This window comes from Equus quagga, chromosome 8 (assembly GCF_021613505.1).
Source record: "Equus quagga isolate Etosha38 chromosome 8, UCLA_HA_Equagga_1.0, whole genome shotgun sequence".
Lineage (NCBI taxonomy): Eukaryota > Metazoa > Chordata > Mammalia > Perissodactyla > Equidae > Equus > Equus quagga.
This window is the reverse complement of record NC_060274.1, coordinates 115,853,132-115,872,600: the sequence shown is the minus strand read 5'-3', so window position 1 is coordinate 115,872,600 and position 19,469 is coordinate 115,853,132. Positions and strand designations below refer to the sequence as shown.

The window sequence follows — 19,469 nt, the reverse complement described above, 5'->3', positions numbered from 1 at the left end:
ATTATTTGCTTCTGGTGTCAGTGTACTCTATCTGTAGTGTTATTCAGCCTATAACATTCTCCCTGCCCCCATCAACTTTTATCTTTTTACCTATAACCATTACTAGGATTTCAGTAGAACTCGAGAGCAAGGAATCATATCTGTCTACCTAGGTGAATCTTTATTCTTAGGTAATTGGATTCATCTATATATACATCGATGCATGTAAATATATGTGTTTGTATAGAGAATTGTCTCAGCATTCACAAATACAGAAGAAATGTTATCTGCATTTAGAAATGGGAGAGCTATTTTTTCTGTCTGGCACAGATGGATGCTCTGAGATGATATTTCAAGATGGGTGTGTAGAGAAGAGAGAAAGAGGTTCCTGGGTGGGAAGAATGTAATAAACAAATATGTGGTGCAAAAAAGGGAAAATATGGCTATATTTAGAGAAGAGAGTAAAATGTATGAAGGTAAGGAAGGTTAAGAACAGACAGATTGGTGCCATTAAGGAGGGTCTAGCATGGGAGATTAAATTTGGATTTCATTTGATAAACAATAGGGAATCATTTAAGCATCCTGAGCAAGAGAGAGGCATAAACATACCTATATTTTAAGGGAATTAATTTTGCAGCAGTGTAAAATATCAGAGAGAATGTCAGAATTAGAGTTCAGAGCAGAAGAAACCAGGACTCAGAGATTAGACATACTGTTCAGTGTATGGTAAGTAATTTGGGGGTAGATGTAGATAATAAAAAGAAACCCAGACAAAAATATGAGTAAAGAAAAGAGGCCTGTATTAGTTGGGGTAGACTAGGCTGCAATAAATAAAAGACTCAAACATGTAATGGCTTTCTACAAGAGAAGTTTATTTCTCACTTGCGTAACAGACCAAGACTCTTTCAGGTAGGCTGAATGGGGGAGTGGGCTCTGTTCCATATAGTTATTCAGTGACCCACACAGACAGTTGCTCTTACATCTTTATCAGATGGCTTCTAAAATCAACCAAAGGTTGCTCCAGGTGTCCAGTATGGGAAAAGAGCATGGAGGAATGCACGTGGGATGTTTTAATGGGCAAAGTCTCAGAACAGTACATGTCACTCCTGTTCATGTTCCATTGGTTAGAACTTGGTCACATGACCACACCTAACTGCAAGGAGGCTGGTTAATAAGGTCTAGCTGTATGTTCAGGAAGAAGAGAAAAATGATCTCGGTGAATGGCTAGCAGTCTTGGCTACAAAGACCAAGGAGATAAACTTGGATAATGCCAACATCTATGGATTAGGAGAGAGGAAGGAAAATGGCAGAGTAATTGCAGCAGTAATAACTATCTTGAACACTGATTGACTTCTAATTGTGTGCAAGGCATTGAAATTTATGCATTTTCACATTTAAACATCACTCTGATCTTGTGAGGGAAGGACGGTTATTATTACAGTTACAGTAGGGAGTAAACTGAAGTTCAGGGAAGTTAGAGAGGCCCTAGGTCATACACCTAGTAAGTAATAAGTCTGTCCAACTTCAAAGCTCATGTTTATTAATATTGAGCTAGAAAAGGATTCATCAAAAATGTAAGAAGAAAACCACAATAGTTCATTTGTCTACCCCATTCTTGTGCGAATGCCACCCAGGTGGATATCTTTATGCAGAATTCAAGAGTCTTTAAGACCACCCTTACTTCTGATATCAGTTGTAGGTTCAAAAATCCCTGAGACCACATTTATCATTCGATAATTTACTAGAAGGACTCATAGAATTTACTGAATGCTGTTATACTCACATTTATGGCCTATTATAGTGAAAGAATACATCTTCAGATCAGCTGAGGGAAGAGGTGCACGGTAGAGTCCAAGAGAGTTCCACACATGGAGGTTCCACTTGTCCTCTCCCGCTAGAGTCCAGGATAGTGCTAACTTCTCCCAGCTACCATGTGGGACATATTGCCAACTAAGGAAGCTCGTCTAAACCTTGGTGTCCAGAGTTTTAATTGGGGCTTGGTCACGTAGACCTGGTTGACTGCCCGCATGGTTGACTTTAGCCTCTAGCCCCTCTAGAGGTTAAGCGGATATCATATAGCTCTAAGCTCCACCATGAATCATTGTTATCTTAGACTATCTGGCAGGGCCCAAGGCCCCCAGGTAAACAGAGATACTCATATATCAGGCAGGACCTTCCAGACACTTAGAGAGATTATCTTTTTGGAGCTGAGGACAAAGGCCAGACCTCTCTTTGGGTAAGGTTACTTCTTTATTATGTACTTTATTAGGCATCAGACAAGACAGATGTGCAAAAGGATGAAGCATGGGAAAAATGTAGTCTAACAAAAGGTATGCTTCATCTTTTTCTTGCATGACTTGTTTTGTTTTCTTGCATGCTTTTTTAAAAGAACTTTTCTTCATTTTGTGATTTTAAAAGACTGTCATGTCTTTATTAGGCATCCATTCTTCCTTATCCCAGTTTAGGACTCCAAACTAATGGACAGAAAAAAGATTATCCCTTTCTACTCCTTGGAGTTGCATATAACAAGAATATGTATTCATTCATTTATTGATTGATTCTTAGTCTTTCATCTTTTCAGTTCCCAAAATTTATTTATCATCTAATACTTACCAGGCGCTAAGTTAAGTGCTGTACATTCAGGATTCTCATGGAGCTTAGGATCTAGTGTAAGAGGGAAACATTAATCAAGTGATCATGGCAATGAATTAATAATTGCCAACTGAGATAATTGATGGGAAGGGAACATGGTTTTATGAGAGAAACTAACAAAATAACTTGACTTAGATTTGGGGGTCAGTGATGGCTTCTTTGAGGAAGTAATAATCTGATGCCCCAAAGGTGAACAGAAATTAGCCACATAGAGTCAGAATAGAGAGGAGTAAGCCATTTGGAAATAGTAAACAGAATATGCGGTAAATGGCCTTTGATGTGGGGACATTTGAGCAGAGACATGAATGAAATGAGGAATGCAAAATGCAGGTATCTCATGAAAGCAATTTTTAGTTAAGGGAGCCGCAAATTCCATCGAACTGAGATGAGAGCTTCGTTAGCCTGCCTAGAAAATAGCAAGGAGACCAGTGTGACTTCCAGTCAGTGACTGAGAGGGAGCATGATAGAAGACAAGGTAAACGGGACAGGAAATGAGATTGCAAAGAGACAGAAAAAGAAGTCAGAGGCACCCAGGGACTGGGTAAGTGAGGACTTTGCACTCTTCCAACTGCATGGATAGCCACTGAAGAGTTTTGAGCAGATCAGTGACTTGATCAGATTTACATTTTAAAGCAATTACTTTGGTTGTTTTGTGGAGAACAGACCAAGGGGAGGAAAGAGTGGAGCAGGGACACCAGTTGGGGGACTCTTGGGATATTCCAAGCCAGAGATGTTGGAGGATCAGGTGGTAACAGTAGAAGTGGTGAGAAGTAGTTGAGTTTCATATAGCTTTTGAAATTAGAGTCAAGAACATTAGCTAGTGGACAGGCATGGGAAAGAGAGATCTAGAATGACCTCAAAGTTTTTAGCAAATATTTGAACTGTAAGAATAGAAATACCATTTCCTGATAATTCAGGGAGAAGATTAGAGTAAGGACAGATTTAGGGAGTAAGAGTTTGGTTTTGAGAATGTAAAATTTTGAGATGCTAATTAGATCTCCAAGTGGAGATGTAGAGAGGGCTGTTTTTTTTATGAGTTTGAAGTTTAAAGAAGAGGTTCATATTGGATGAATAATTTGGGAGGCAACAATTAATTGATGGACCCTAAAGCCAAGACAATTGAATGTAATAACCTCAGGACTCAATGTAGATAGAGAAGAGTGAAGATATGAGTAAAGATAAGAGGAAAGCCATTTTCATATGGCTAATTTTCATATTTGTGCTTCTTAATGACTATATAATATTCCATTTCATGTATTATCCTGCTTTTTATAAACATTCTTCTCCATTGCGCATTTGTGATGTTTCCAGTTTTTGATTATTAGGTGGTAGAAACAAACCTCTTAATGGATATAGTTTTTTTCTTCCATTAGGATTATTTCCTTAGGGTACATTCCCCAAAGTGAGATTACTAGGTGAATGTATGAATGTTTTCATTTACTCTATTGCTTCTTTAAAGGCTTGTGCGAGTTTGTTTCCTTTCAATTAACTTCAGGATCTATCTTGTTAGCTTTGAGACTACTCACTATATATCTGTGGTCTCAAGTCTCTTTCCTTAAAATCCCTCCGGGCTACCTTATGCCACATCTCTCTCCCTCTCTCACCTTCTCCTTCTTTGGTGATTGTACAAGGAGAGAGAAGTATCAAGTCTAATAGATCTTCAGTCATGGACGAGTTCTAAAACCTATTATCTAGCAATCTTGAAGAGGTAGGGTAGAGTCTACTGGATTATTGGGTCTCGGACTCTGCTGCACATTAGAGTCACCTCAGAAACTTTGTAAACTACTGATATCCAGTTTTCACTTAAGATTAGAGAAAGCAGACTCTCTGGGGATGGTACCTAGGTATTCTCAAAAACTCACCAGAGCGTTTTAATGAGCAGTCAGATTTGAGAACCAGTGCATTAGAACCGCTGTAGCAGGAGACCTCTGTCTTCTTCTGTCCCTCTTTTAAAAGAAACGCCAGTCTTTCTAATCAGATCCCCACTCAAGAGCGAGGTTAGCTAATCCTAGCAGTCCTGCCTAAATATGAGGCAGAGTTTGTTAGCAAGCCTCTGCTTGCAAGGGGTGTGCAGTATGCAGGCAGCAAGCAGCCCCTGGCCTGGGTGAAGCTAGCCAGCACAGTGAGTTAGGGATGCGCTTGCAAATCTCTGAGTCCCTGGGTCTTGCCTGCCCCTGCCTATCTTCCTTTGACCTCCCAGGATTTAATTTCTGGCCTGCCTTGATTGGTATTATCAATGGTTTTTGACCTTTTCCCCACTGCAACATTTTATACTTCACTTTCTAGAAGAGTTGGCAGGATATTTACTGTGTTTAGGTTTCCCTAGTGTTTATTTTTAAAATATTGTCCTCATCCATCACTGTCTGAAAACTTTTGGGTCCAAACGTACAGCTGTTCTTCTCTTGCTTCTGTTATTTTTCCACAAGGTTGACTGTGAGGTGAAGCCCATTTTCCCATTGACTTCTTTAAAAAAATTGAACATGACTTCCTACGGGGAAAAATGACCAATAGAGAAGACAAACTTTTCATGAAAAGATGGTCACCCTTTGACATAGTGATGATTCTCATCAGCATTGCTTTCCTTTTTGGAATGGTTTTGAGGCACTCTGAGATGTGTAGGGCATGCCCCTATCTCAGGGTGTCCTTGTGCATTGTTCCCCATCCCTTGACATCTACATAGCTTGTGAATTTCACCTACTTCTTCATGTCTCACTTTCACTGTTCTAAGAGTTGGTGTCACCTTTTTTAGATTGTGAAGCATCTATAACCTTTGGTTATTCATGTCTGAAAAAATTTGATCTTATGGGTTCTGAAAAGAAAGGTGTTGTATTTGAATCTGAAGAAATACATTTACTTTATGAAATGGATGAAACTTGGTATTGTTTTCCAGCTTCTCCTTGGTGTATATTTCTGCTTCTCTATGCTAAGCTTTGGGATTCAGAGGGCTCTCATGTGGACATCTCTGTAGTGGATTATAATAAAGGTGACATGTATAAGATGGACTTCTAAATTGCTTGATAATTCTATAAAAGTCCTTATTGAAATCATCCTCTGTATTAGTTTGCTCAGGATGTTGTAACAAAATACCATAACTAAGTGACTTAAGCAACAGGAATTTATTCCTCACAGTTCTGGAGGCTGGGAAGTCCAAGAACAAGGTGCCTGTAGATTTGGTTCCTGGTGAAAACCCACTTCCTGGCTTGTAGACGGCTGCCTTCTCACTGTGTCCTCACATGCTCTTTCCTTGGTGTGTACATGGAGAGAGAGAGATCCCTCTTGTGTCTCTCTCCTAAGGGCACTAATCTCAATTACTAGGGCTCTACCCTCATGACCTAATTACCCCCCAAAGGCCCCATCTTTAAATAATATCACATTGGGGGTTAGGGCTTCAGCATGTGAATTTTGGGTAGGGGGGGACATGATTCAGTCTTTCCCCCATGGAAAAATACTTGTATGCCCATGTACTTATGATGAGCAAGATAAAACCAGAGCAGTTTTCCTGTGAGACCTCTGGACTTAATCACTTTCCTTTATGGTTAACGCAACATAATGTTTTCCTTAATAGCTCAGAGCCCTTTTTAAGCAAATGAGCACAATGTACAATTAATATATAAATCTTTCATATTTCTAAGGTAGTGTGCCATAAAAGGAATATGGAATCCTGTTCATCATCCTGTTTAAAAAAAAGTATTACACTTCTACCTCAATGAAACATTGCCCATTTCTGGACATAGGATTGTTGTACTTCATATCATTCATCATAACAGCTCTATTTACCATCAGAAGGATGTGAATATGTTAAGAAGCAAGAAGATCATTCAATTTGAAAAATTTAAAATTAAATGGGCAAAGGCCCTACTGTCAGTAAAATGTTTGAATTAGTAGAAATTTATTATGCTTTGATTACAAACTAAGTTTTGAGAAGCCTCTGGCTTAGAAGTATAATTTACCCATTACTGATATAAATGTTTTTTCAAACAGTCTTTACTTAAAATACTTTAATACTACTATCCTCTTTCTTAATTTGCTAAGTAAAAGCAACTTTCACTGGAATTTTGCCTTCAATGGTCATGCAATCGGCAGTATTGGGCCTAGATAAATAAGGCCTTACATCGAACAGTTTAAGGGTTTTTTCCCTCATTTACTTAATATCTATTTCACAGGTTACCACATTTGTGGATAAAGCATCTATAGACCTAATGTCTGTTTTAGTTATGGCTCAAACAAAGTTTTTCCGAACACTTTCTTCCATTGCTATAATTTTTGTAGGACCAGCTCTAGCAGTATTTTCAGAGGTAAAATGAGAAGTGTTTAAACTCCTTGGATTCACTAAATTCCTGGCATCTAAAATCTAAATTTGCGATCTGTCTCCTTTATGCCTGAAAATAAAACTGAATTCAGGCGGGTCTTTTCCTTGCAGGAGAATGCCGTGAATGGAGAGCACCTGTGGCTGGAGACTAACGTCTCAGGAGACCTGTGCTACCTGGGAGAGGAGAACTGCCAAGTCAGATTTGCAGTGAGTGTGCTCCTCCCGCGTCCCGGCTCTGTCCTTTCTAGGGAAGGCTCCTAGTTGAGTCTGAAGGCAGCAGGGGTCACCATGACTGGATTTCCAAGGAGAGGTTTGAAAGAGCCTGTCCCTTGTGAGACAATGGACAGGCAGTTAAGTTAACATGGCTTTCAAGGGGTCAATTTGGTTGGTTTCAGGGCTTGACTATGCAGGCCAAACCTTCGTTTAATGTGCTACTTTATGATCATACCCAGGGTTGGTTTTTGTTTGTGTGTTGGGGGTCGGGGAGAGGGTGTGTGTGGAGGAAGGGTCTCTGTGGGAGCAGGAAACTTGTTTGTAAGGCAGTGTGTGTGGCGGAGGGCATCCTGGTGGGTGAGGGTGGGGATGAGCTGAAAGACCTGTGTGGTGGTGGGTGTAGGCGAGCAAATAATTCAGACTAAGTTCTGGAGGATAAAATTCTGTACAAACAATCAACACTCAAGTGCATTGGAGTATCCCCTGCGTTTTAAATTTTACTTTGTGTTCCTAGTTAGAACAATCTGTTTAAATCTTAAAATCCTCTTTATGTTCTGTGAAAAGAGCATGGTTGCCAGGCAGTAAGTTATGAGGAACTAAAATTTTAGTGTTGAGAAAATGAACCTGAAATTTTTGTGTAGTTTAAAATTAGAGGTCTGAAAAGAGGGTAATGGGAAACAGTAAAGAAGAAAGAAAAGATATATTCCTTCTTATTTGTGGAGATGGGCATCATAATCTACATGATCAATTATTTTCTTTTTCATGGTGTTTATCTATTATGTGCCAGAAAGATTTGAGGCAAAATGTAGGACTTTGGAATTGCAAGTGCATATGTTTCTGTTAATAACTAATAAGGAAGAAATTGAGTTCCCGCCAAACCTTATAGAAGACGATAGCCCCCGAGAACTTTGATCAGGCTGCCTGGAATCCAAAAGGGGGAACCAAGACCTTTAAAAGTACATTAGCTGTTTGGATGCCTAGTTTATAGGTTTTGGTTGGAAAACTTTATGAGAGTTTTGGAGGACCAGGGTTTGTTTGAGTTAAATTGGGAATAGTTAAATGTCAGTGAAAGGCCCAGCTGTACAGGCTCTCCATTTAACGTCAGGAAACCTGGATTTGAATCTCAATGTTGCCACTCACTGTGTGCCATTGAGAACTCATGACCTTTGGATCTTGGCTACTAAAAGATAGAAAAAGACAGTAGGATTAAATTATTTTTAATTTTGCTTCCAACTCAAATCTGTACTTAATTGTTTGCATTTCTTTTAATCTGGTTGTAAATTCAATTGATTTAAATATAATTTCAACTTTATGCATATGTATTTTTAATTAAAGTATAATTGCTTGGAATTTGATTAAATTAGCCAAAACTAAGAGAGGCTCAGCTGTTTGGACTAAAATGCTATAAATAATGAATTAACATTAGGATCCTCGTTAATTGCATAAACACTGGTCTCGGGATTTTGGATAATATAAAATGGAAAATATGAAAGCCAATCTTACTTGCATATATACTTTTGAACTATTATCTACTGATACTGCTGCCAGCTGATGGACTGTAATTTGTTATGGAGTTCTGCCTTAGTTCCAAATTACTTCCTTTGATCCTTTTCTGGTGCTCTTTTAGGGTCAGCCACATGTTACCTCTCTTGGCAAATATATGAACAGATACTCCAGATCCTCCTTAAATCGTGTATCAGTAAATAGCATTGCTGTCCTCTAACTGGTTGCAACTTGGACACTATTACCTCTAGGCCAGGAAAAACGACAAAGAGTAAAGGAACTTTTAGGTAGAAGTAAGGAAGTAATAGAGTTGTGAAAATCGCCAGTGTTCTTCTGAACCTTCCTCATAATTTTGTCCCAAATACTTGGCTCTATTTACTCACTTTACAAAGTGTCTGGAAGATGAAGCACTCTCCTCCAAGAAATGTTGATTAAATGAAGAAATAAATCAGTGAGCAAGCTGAAGATCTAACTGTATTTCCTCATTATAAGCTCCTGAAAGCTCAGTTTCTTTATCTATAAAGTGGGGGAAGCGTTGTTTTAAGGATTCGATGAGAGAATGCCCTGAAAGGACTTACTTGCCACAGTGACTGATATAAGAAATTAAAAGGAAAAAAAAAAAAACCCAGGAAGGACAGGAGTAGACAATTCACAAAAGAACTACCAGTGGCCAATATATCATTGAAAAATATATACAAAGTCACCCAAATTAAAACAACTATGAGGCGTCAACCATGTGTGCCCATTAAATTAGCAAAGGCTAAATGAGGCTGAAATGGGGACTCTTGTTGCCAGCTGGCGAGAGTGTGAATTGATCGATTTCACAAAATTGTCAGCATATAGTAAAAGCATTACAAATCTGGTACTCTCTCTCCACCTCCTTTGGGCATCACATTTTGGGAAGGACATTGACAAGCAGGAGGAGACCCAGAGGAATGTGTCCAAGTTGGTTCGGGGTAAGGCACTTTGTAGTAGAAGGAAGAGTTAACCTGGGCTGTGGGGGATTATTAAAGGTGTAAGGGAGAGAGAATGGACCCATCTTCCAGTGTTTGAAGAGCTGCCTTGAAGACTAGGAAGTGTCTTGCTCTCCATTGTTAGGAAGGTAGAACTAAGTTATATGTATAGAATCTACTGACTCTAACAGTAGATCTTACACTCTGGTGTAATAAACATCACCTGGAAAACCTGTTAACAATACAGATTACTGTTTCTGTCTTTACTCCAAATGCTGATTCAGTATGCCTAGAGTTAGACTTGGGAATCTGTGATTTTAACAAGTGCCTGAAATAATTATGGTGCAGATGGTCCATAAAGTTAATTTTGAGAAATACTGTATTTTAAGGAAGATCTTTAACAATCAGAGCTGTCCAGCAAGGGAACAAAGTGCCTGGAGAGATGGGCTCAAAGGATGTGTTTGCAAATAGGTTGGACGGCCATCTTTCAAGGATGCTACAGACGGGGGTGCTCATCTGCTTTGAGTAAAAGGTTAGACAAGGAAATCTGCAAGAGAGCCCCCAGTTTAAATGTTCTATTTGCAGCTTTCTTAGGATTGAATGACAGTTTTATAAGAAAAAAGCATGCATAAATAGGTTATGTATTATATTCTCATTTCTTTTAATGAACCACATTTGAAGAAAGCCAACCTGTTGGGTTGGGGACCAAATTACCATAACCAGATACTATCTGCAGGCTTCTAAACAGAATGCAGGCAGAGCGCTTGGAGGAGGAGTGAACCCACCTCTGAAGACGAGCCTTTCACTGCTTACCCTTTTTTAGCAAAGCAAATGTCACAAGTAGAAGTTAAGAGAAGGGAGAAGTCAGTGTGGGTTGAGATAGACAGAGGCGGCTTCATGGAAATGGGGCTACAGCACAGTTTTGAAAGACGGGTAAGATTTATATAAGTGGAGTTGAGGAAGGAGTACATTTCAGGCAGGGAGAGGAACATGAGCAAACTCAGAGGCAGGAACAAGCATTGTACAGGGGAGGAGGCAATCGTGAGACAAGCATGAGCACACCAAAGGGCGTGTGTTAGGTAAGAATGGAAATAAGGATGGATGGGGGTGTGTGTGTGTCCGTGCCTTCTGAACCGAAACTTGGAGTGCATGTCATAAATGCTCGTGTGCTTGTGAAGCATGACCATATAATATATTGTCTAAACCAAGACAGTTTTGAGGGTGAAAGTGGCTGCTATTAATAATGGTGCTGTAACATTAAGCGCAAGCCAGAACTGCGTCAGGGAAACTGTCACCCTAACTTATGGTGACATTGCAATAATCTAAAACCAAAGCATTCTTGCAAATCCAGGACCTCCTGCTGCCATCTGGATTGATATTTAGGGGCTGGTGTTGGAGGGCAGTGAAAGCAAGGCAGTGACATTACAGGACAGTGTAGGAGAGTTTGCTCCAAAGCCTCGGGGCTGAACCAGATGACCTTTAAAATCCTTCTTCATCTGTGTTTCTCTAGTGGCAACATTTAATACTGTAGGATGTCTGTGGACAGATATTTAATGGGATTAAAGATGTTCCCAAATCACTGACAGTCCCCAAATTAGTAACTGTTTCTTTTCCTGGCCTAGAGAGGAGAAAGGGATGCAAAAGTAATGAAATTGGAGCAGAAGGATGGCTGTTTCCCACCGTGATTATGGGGGGAGGGGAAAAACAGAAACAAAATTCCAACTAGGACCGCTCTTGTTTGTGATATTTATTTAGATGGACATTTATTCTGTGTTTATGGGCTGAGTACCCAGTACCAGAGACTTCAGACAGTGTTGAGAATGACGGTTAATTGTAAGCGACAACCCCACAGCTTAGTTGGTACACTCTGTAAAAACCATTCTCATGCTTTGTTGATAGGATATACAAAGATGTTCAGCCAAATATTTGTTCTCAGAGAAACTCACGCCTCCGCTAATAATCCATAGAGCTCATACCAGTGCACACCTATTTTTATACTTAAAAGACACTTGCCGACATCAATATGTAGATATACACAACTGTCTAGATACCTGTGGACACAGGGAGGCAACCTGGGTAGGAGGAAGGAAATGGACTTCTGCTAAGACTGATCTGGGTTTGAAAACCCACTGTCCCATCTCTGTACTGAGTGGACTTTGGACAGATTGTTTCATCTCCTTTTACTTCCGTTTCCTGATTGAAAGTATTGTTATTAAGATCGGCCTCAGTGATTCTTATTCTGGATGAGCATTGTATTCACTAATGAAGCTTTACTTTTTAATTTTATTTTTTCAAATGGTTAGTTCCCAGCCTGGATCTACCACATCAGAACCTCTGGTGAGTGGGCCCAGGCATGAATATGTTAAAAAAAAAAAAAAAGGAAAACCACTCTACAGATGATTCTATGTGCTGTCACATAGAGTGGATAGAGAGCCACTGATCTACTTCATAGAGTGTCAGGGCCAAATGAAGTGGCCTGGTCCTTGCATCTGGCACGTAGGAGCTGTTGTGGGTTGAATTTTGTACCTCAAAAAGATATAGTGAAGTCCTAACCCCCATTATCTCAGGATGTGACCTTATTTGGAAAAAGGGTTGTTGCAGGTTTAATTAGTTAAGATGATGTCATACTGGAGTAGGGTGGGCTCTGATCCAATATGACAAGGGTCCTTATAAGAAGAGGAGAGGACACACAATGATACACAGGGAAGAAAGAGAAAGCCACGTAATGACAGAGACAGAGATCGGAGTGATGCAGCTACAAGCCAAGGAGCACTGAGGATGGCAGGCTATCATCAGAAGCCAGGAGAGAGGCCTGGGACAGTTCTTCCTCCAAGCCCTCAAAAGGGTGCTCTTGACACCTTGATTTCAGATTTCCTGGCTCCAGGGTTGTGAGAGAACGCACAGTTCTGCTGTTTGAAGCTACCCAGTTTGTGGCACTTTGTTAGGCAGCCCTAGGAAATGAATACAGTAGCCATTCTGTAGGGTGAGTTGCCTTATCTGGCCACACAGATAGCTCCACAAAGCTCACAGATGCACACACACACTTGATTGAGGACCATGGTTGAGAAGGATGTGGCTTTCTGGATAAGTGAGCAGACGAGCAGGTAGGTGTCAGAAGCTGAGAGCGCTGGGAAGAGAGCAGGTAGATGGTTAGGTGGGTGAGAGGATGTAGGTTGGGTAAGAGAAAAAAAAAGCTGTCAGACTTCCGAATGCTGTTACCAGATCTATCTTCTCTATTTTTAAATGTGCTTGTGTCACCTTCTTTTTGTGGGTAGGCAAATAGACACTGTTTTGCTTTTGTTATTGTTTCATTCATGTGTTTTGCTTTAATCTTTTCCTTGTGGGTAAGATTTAATGAAAATGGCAAACCCGACCTGTAACACCTGACCTGAATTCCAAGGTATCTCCCAATATCACTTGCAGCTTAATAAATATCACTTTATCGAGTAAATGAATGAATTGCATTGGGGAGGCCATGTGACATGGGGCTGAGGGGGAGTGGAGAGTCAGGAACCACACAGATATGGAGAGAAAGAGATCTGGGGGAAAATCCTGGCTCTTCCCTGCTTCTAAGTCTCAGGTTCCTCTGTAAAATGATGATGATTATGTCTGCCTCTCAGAATTGGTAGAAGGATTAAATTAGTTGACAAATGTTAATATCTTCCCTCCTTCTCTCCTATTCCTGCTTATAGTTCAGTGTCATTATGTTGAAGGAGCTAATTAGTAGTTTGGTTGGACTTTGGTTTCCACAAGACCTTATGTTTGGGATTATTCTGTCAAGCCCCAACACTGAGACTCCTATGCTTTCACCAATCGTTGTACTGCTGTGTGTAATATCCAGAGTCTCACTAGGTCAAGGGTGGGACCAAGTGAGTGTGACAAATAGGAGTAACCTTTTCTGGAAAATGTGTCACAGGCCATGTCTTCTTATTGGTGGGTCAGAAGCCTCATCATTGTAATCGAGTACCAGAGCATCTGTTCAACAGGTTGCTGGCCATGTCCCTGGGTTCTTGGGAGAAACTTGTAAGAAGAATACCAGGGCAGGAACTCTCTGCCCTATTTGAAGGAAACTTTGGGCTTTTTGTTGTTTAAAAAAAGAAAGATCCTGAACCTGGTCACTCTGTGTATTTCATCTCTGGAAGATGGGTGCACCGGACAGTGGCCTGTGCGGAGGCTGGTTCACGTACATCTGTGTGCTGTGGGTGAGAAGGTGAGAGAGTCAGTGCCCAGTGTGCATTGCTGGAGACTTTCTGCCCATCTGTGCCTTCAGGTCTGGCAGGTGTACACCGCAGAGCACCAGCACTGGACTCGAGCCTCGCAAAGGCCCAAGCCCGCCTGCTTGCTGCTCCTGTCCTGTCAGCCTCCCATGCCGGTTGTCCAGCACAGCAGATTGACGATCTGCACCTCCAGATGGCAGCTTGGCTGAGTGGGGTGTGGGCTGTCAGAGGGAACCGTGAATGCGGCAATAAAGCCCAGGAGGCTAAGCCAGCTTTCTGAGTTGTTTGGGTGCCAGTCGGAAGACTCTGTCTCCAGGGAGCTGCCAAGGCTGCTCTCTGCCAGAGACCCCTCCCACCATTAGAATATTAAGGAGCTAATGAATCAAGATGACTCAGGGAGAGCATAGCCATCAACAAAAATAGTTTGGAAAAAGCAATTGCACAGACAGACTTTCTGCTCCTGACGCCCTAGTCAGTGGGTATGAGTGGAGGAAGGGAGTGGGACTGTTCCTGCGGGTGCAAGTGATGTTGCCCTGTATGTGTCTGGCCAGATGATCGATCATTTCCATGAGATCATCCAAGTGCACACTTAGAACTGTGTTTGGCACATGGCAGATCCTTAGTGTGAGCCATTGTTACTATTACAACTATTGTTACATAGCTATGTGCTGCACAACGACGTTTCGGTTGATAATAGACTGCATATATGATGGTGGTCCCATAGGATTAGTACCATATAGCCTAGGTGTGTAGTAGGCTATACCATCTAGGTTTGTCTAGGTACACTCTATGATGTTCACACAACAACGAAATCACCTAACAATGCATTTCTTGTAACGTATCCCTAATGTTATAACATCAAGTTACACATGACTGTAACGGCAATTACTTGGCATAGGGCCCAGGTATTTGAGGAGAATATAACACTGGTCCTGCCCACTTCATGCAGTAGAGATAATGATAGGATTTGGAACCCAGGAGCTTTGGGATTCTGTCACTCCTGCCTGGGTGACCCTGAATCAACAGTACCATTGTCTATTTGCACAGTACACTTTTTCCTTTAACCAAATTGTGTTCTGGAGAGCAGTGAACTCATGTAACAGTATGCAGTATTGTTCATTAAAAGAGGCTTGTGATCAAAGAAGTTTAGAAAACACTGAACACCTTTAAATACAAATATGTATTATGAAGCTCTAAGAAGGGCAAAAGGTTTGTAGGATTTCCTATTTTTTCTCAGAGGAAGGGATGATCATTGAACCCATTATTTTTCCCACAAACACCTATTGGTATCTTGTGGGATCTCAGTATTCTGTGGAAAACTGTTTGAGAAATGCTCACACGATGCAGTTTTCCTAGAACTTGTCAATGTTGATCAATAACAATAGCCCTCTGGAGTGGTCATTAGAGGCCGTTTACTTCCACTCAATGGTAAAGGGAAGAAAAGTCAGAGAGGCTTAATCTCTATGCCGAGCTTCATAAGTTTTCTGTGTCTGTGCAATTCTCTTGCCTTTATGCTTAACTGTCATTAAGCCATGTGTGTGTGTCTTATTTTATTCTTAGAATTTGAGCCTCTGAGAATAATTATCATCTCTTCTGCAATGATAATTTTAGGCCGAGGCTGTGTTTGTGTGTTTGTATGTGGGTATATGTTTGTGTGGAGTGGTTGTGTTGTCATTTAATATTGGTACCATCTTGTTACTTAATAAAAATAATTTGCATCTGATTCAGCATAGAGTTTACCTACCATCTAGGCAATGCTCAGGTGTACGGAAATGCTTTCCCTTCTTCCAGTGTTCCTCAGTGCCAGGGACCCGAAACAAGAGATTTTAGCCAGTATTCTTGTTGCTCAGCGGCTGCGATCTTGGCTGAAGCATTATTTGTGTTAGCAGTTACCCCAGACTACCATGAGCCCCCAAGTTGGCATTGTCTTTGTTTTTTGGGAGCTTGTTGTTGTTACCTACCTCATATACCAGGCAGATACAGATTTCAGAAGGGATGCCTTTAAAACACAGGAAATGGAAAAGGCTGCTTTTGATGTCTTCATTTGAGGAGGTGTGTGGCCTTTGGAATCAAATCACCTGGCTTTGAACCCAGTCTCTGAGATTTTCTAGTTGTCATTGTTCTAAGCTCTTTAAACCTCCATTTCACATCTGTAAAATGTGGGTAATACCTGCTTCTTATGGTTGTTGTGAAACTTAAATGAGATAATGCGTGTGTAGCAATTAACAGCATGGCAGGTCACAAACCCTCGATAAAAATTAGTTACTATAGTCGTTCCTCCTTGAGTGAAAATGGTTCCAATGAATTCTCAGAAACTGAAACCCACAGGCAATGCCAGAGTGCTAACTTTGGCGGACCTTATAATTATCACCTCTCTCTCACTGAGTAAAAGAGAGGATGGATCTCGTGGAGTGAAACAACCAGCCCAGCTGATAGTCTATCCTTGACTCTGTGACCCTTCTCCATTCTGTTGATCTTATGTAGCACATATCACTTTCTATCATTAAAAAGTATGTTACTCGCTTACCTGACTGTCTGTCTGTCTCCACCATTAGAACAGAAGCTCCATTTAGCTCTGGTACTCTGCCTGTTTTGTACTCTCCTGGATCCTCAGCACTGAGAATGGTGACTGGGCTGAGTAGTTATCCTGCATTTTTCATGGAATGAATGAATGAGTTCAATGATGTGATTGTTGAGAGAGACGCATACGCACACAGACACCTGTCACCAGATCAACCCTGCCATTTAAGTATCATTATACTTAGAATCCCAGACATTTGAATTCCTGCCTTATTTTTAAGGCTTTTTACAGGGAAATTCAACACTCACTGCTAGCAGGCTATTGTGAGGTTTTAAGCCGTGTTTAGCCAATGTCATATCTACTGCAGCCCATCTTATTTGATTCTCATGGAGGATAAAGCCTGCTGTTTACCATTCTTGGCACAGGCAGTCATGGTATGGTCATCATTAGTCCATCCCCATGGGGCTTTCATGAGAACGGATCATCTAAAACAATCATGTCAAATATGTTTATTGTCATCAGTCTTATTCCCCTAATCCATTACTAGGAAAGAAAATGAGAGGGAAGTAATGGATTGTAATAGAAAGAGATGGCTTTGAGTCGGAAAGACCTACGTTCCACACCTAGTTAATCTATCTTGGGCAAGTTGCTTAATATCATAGGGTCTCAGCTTCTTAGCTGTAAAGTGGGTGAATAGTACCCACTTGTCACACAGCTGCCCACCTTGAGTGGCTGAAGTGAGCTCTGTTTATAGTTCACATAATATATATATATCACACTGCTAGCCTCTTGGTAAATACTCTGTCTGTGGTAATAATGTCCTAATTGAAAAATGGTATGGGTGAGTGTGTGTACGTGAGTGGAAACCACATTGCCAATTGGAGATACAGGGCTGGATGAACCACGATTGAAATAGTGGGATTCCTGGGCTAGATTGGCTGGAAGACCTTGTCTTAATTATGTCATCAATAGTTTAGGATATAGGAAATGGCAATGAAAGGACAGCTAATTTACCACGGCTTGGTATGGCTTCTTAAGTAGATATAATCTTCCAGATTAAAGCAAATGTCTCCAAATTATTGTTTAGAAATCTTAAACTGTGAACTTTGAAAACCAATTCCATCTATTTCCACAAAGTAAACTGATAATGAGAATGTGTTAGGATTCATGCTGCAGATAAGTTGATGCATATGGTACTATCACACCAGCAAGGATTAAAAGGCAAACTTTGGTGTTTTCTGGTTTATATTAAACCTCAGATCTCTGCTATGCCCTTGATATACTACCTCAGAACTAGAGAGAGCCAGTAAGACAACACTGAGATACCATTTCCTGTCAACTTATCTTCATTATAACGTCTGTAATATGTCCAGTCCCTCTCACTCATATCTTTCTGCTTGAAATTTGTGAATGCACATGTGTTTGGGTATGCAAGGCTCTAATTGTGTGAATTTCTACTTACTAGTGTCTGTGTACTTGTAATCATATTTATATACATTTTTTGCACATATAGTAACAGTTCAATTGATCTATTGTAAGATCTATGGCAATTTTGATCTGAGATAACTTTGAGGAGAGTATAAAAATTGAACAGGGAGCAATCACAAAAGCATCTGGAAAGAACCAAAGACAGGAAGATAGCATAAAATAAAGCTATTGACTGGCCCTGGTTGTTTAAGCCAGGACCTGTTGGCACCTAAGCTGAGAAGCATGGAGACAAATGGGCATAAAGAAATAGGAGAAGACAAGCAGGCAGGAGAAAAAATGAAGCAGAAACAAGAGATGAGAGCAACAAAGTACAGAGACAGTTCATAATAATAGTTATGGAAATATGAAATGTCCTAGGGTAAAATGAGAACCAGGAGTGGGAAACAGAATTATGGATTTTTGTAGATTTCTTCAAGTTCGTAAGGCTGCATCATGCATCATGCATTTATATGTCATGACCATGAATGAGCAGACAGAAGGAATGTCTGTGCAGTATAGCACTCTCGGGCCAGTCAATGAAGGGGCACTCTAAGCGTTACACAGCCCAGCTCTGAGAGCAGTAGTGTGTTGGTATCTTTCCCTTAAACTTGCGCCAGCCTATACAGATTTATCAGGTCATTGACTATACTTTTCATAAGTGATAGCTGCAATATGTATTTGTTTCGTATCTCAATAACTGTACCTGAGTTTTACGTAGATTTACAAAGATAGTAGTGGTGTGCACTGCTTACCCAGTTGAGTTCCAAGACTTAGACTTCTCCTAAGATTCCCATGTAGCTTTCTCTCGAAGCCCATCAGTACCTACCACTTTCTGCCTATTAAAAAAAATGTATTAAATTCACTAACATAAGCTACTTTTAAACCACTCTTAAAGAGGGTGATTTGGTACAAATTTTAATATAAGTATAAACTATTGAGTTACAGGCATGTACCCTTTCTCCCGTTAAAATGAACCTTGTGTCATTCTGACCGTAGCTTTTTCCACTCCTAATATAATGATCACAACGTGATGAGGTATCACTCTTTATAACCAGTCATCAACTTTAGCTTTGAATTAACACAGTTTCTAGCAATTTGGTTCTTAACAAATTGTCTGTTTCTCAGGTGAGCCCCGATTGGCTGCTTTTCAGGAGGAGGAAAGGTTTTCATAAGTTGCTCTTGTTCTCATGTTCAGCTCACAAAGTCCTTTCCCTTCCCTTAGCTTTCTGCACTAAGATTTCAGTTTTCTTTCTCTTCAAATGAAAAATATAAACTACACTGGCTGTTGGGGAAATATAAAACTTCTTATTCTTTTCCAAAAAAAGATGTGAGAAGGCCCTTTTCTTCTTTCTCTGTGTGTCGTAGGGAAGCTGTGGGCTCCACCCTTCTGGGCCTGAGCTCAGGTGGGTCCTGCTTACCCTCTGGATTCACAGGCGCATCTGAGATACTCATGGAAGGGGTCTCTAAAACATAAACACTTCATGTGCAGATGGCTTCAGAGGATGCGTTCCTGAGAGCACAACAAGATATGCTGTTTGAAGAGCATATTAAGTGAGTTTTATTGCAGTGCTTTAGAGGCAGCCCCAGCCTTAGCCCAGCGTGGGATTGTAGTTTGTGTAATCAGAGGGTATACACACAGCACGCTGACCGGAGGT

At 40.6% G+C, this 19,469-nt stretch overlaps 1 protein-coding gene across 2 annotated transcripts in view; it reads left to right on the top strand.

Annotated features, from left to right (window-relative positions):
* Positions 1-19,469, top strand: part of DGKI (diacylglycerol kinase iota) — a 424,575-nt gene that overhangs the window by 160,288 nt on the left and 244,818 nt on the right. For both annotated transcript variants that reach the window (XM_046669970.1, XM_046669971.1), the window contains exon 3: positions 7,052-7,147. In XM_046669970.1, the coding sequence (XP_046525926.1) occupies positions 7,052-7,147 (96 nt within the window). The remainder of the gene's footprint in view (positions 1-7,051; positions 7,148-19,469) is intronic.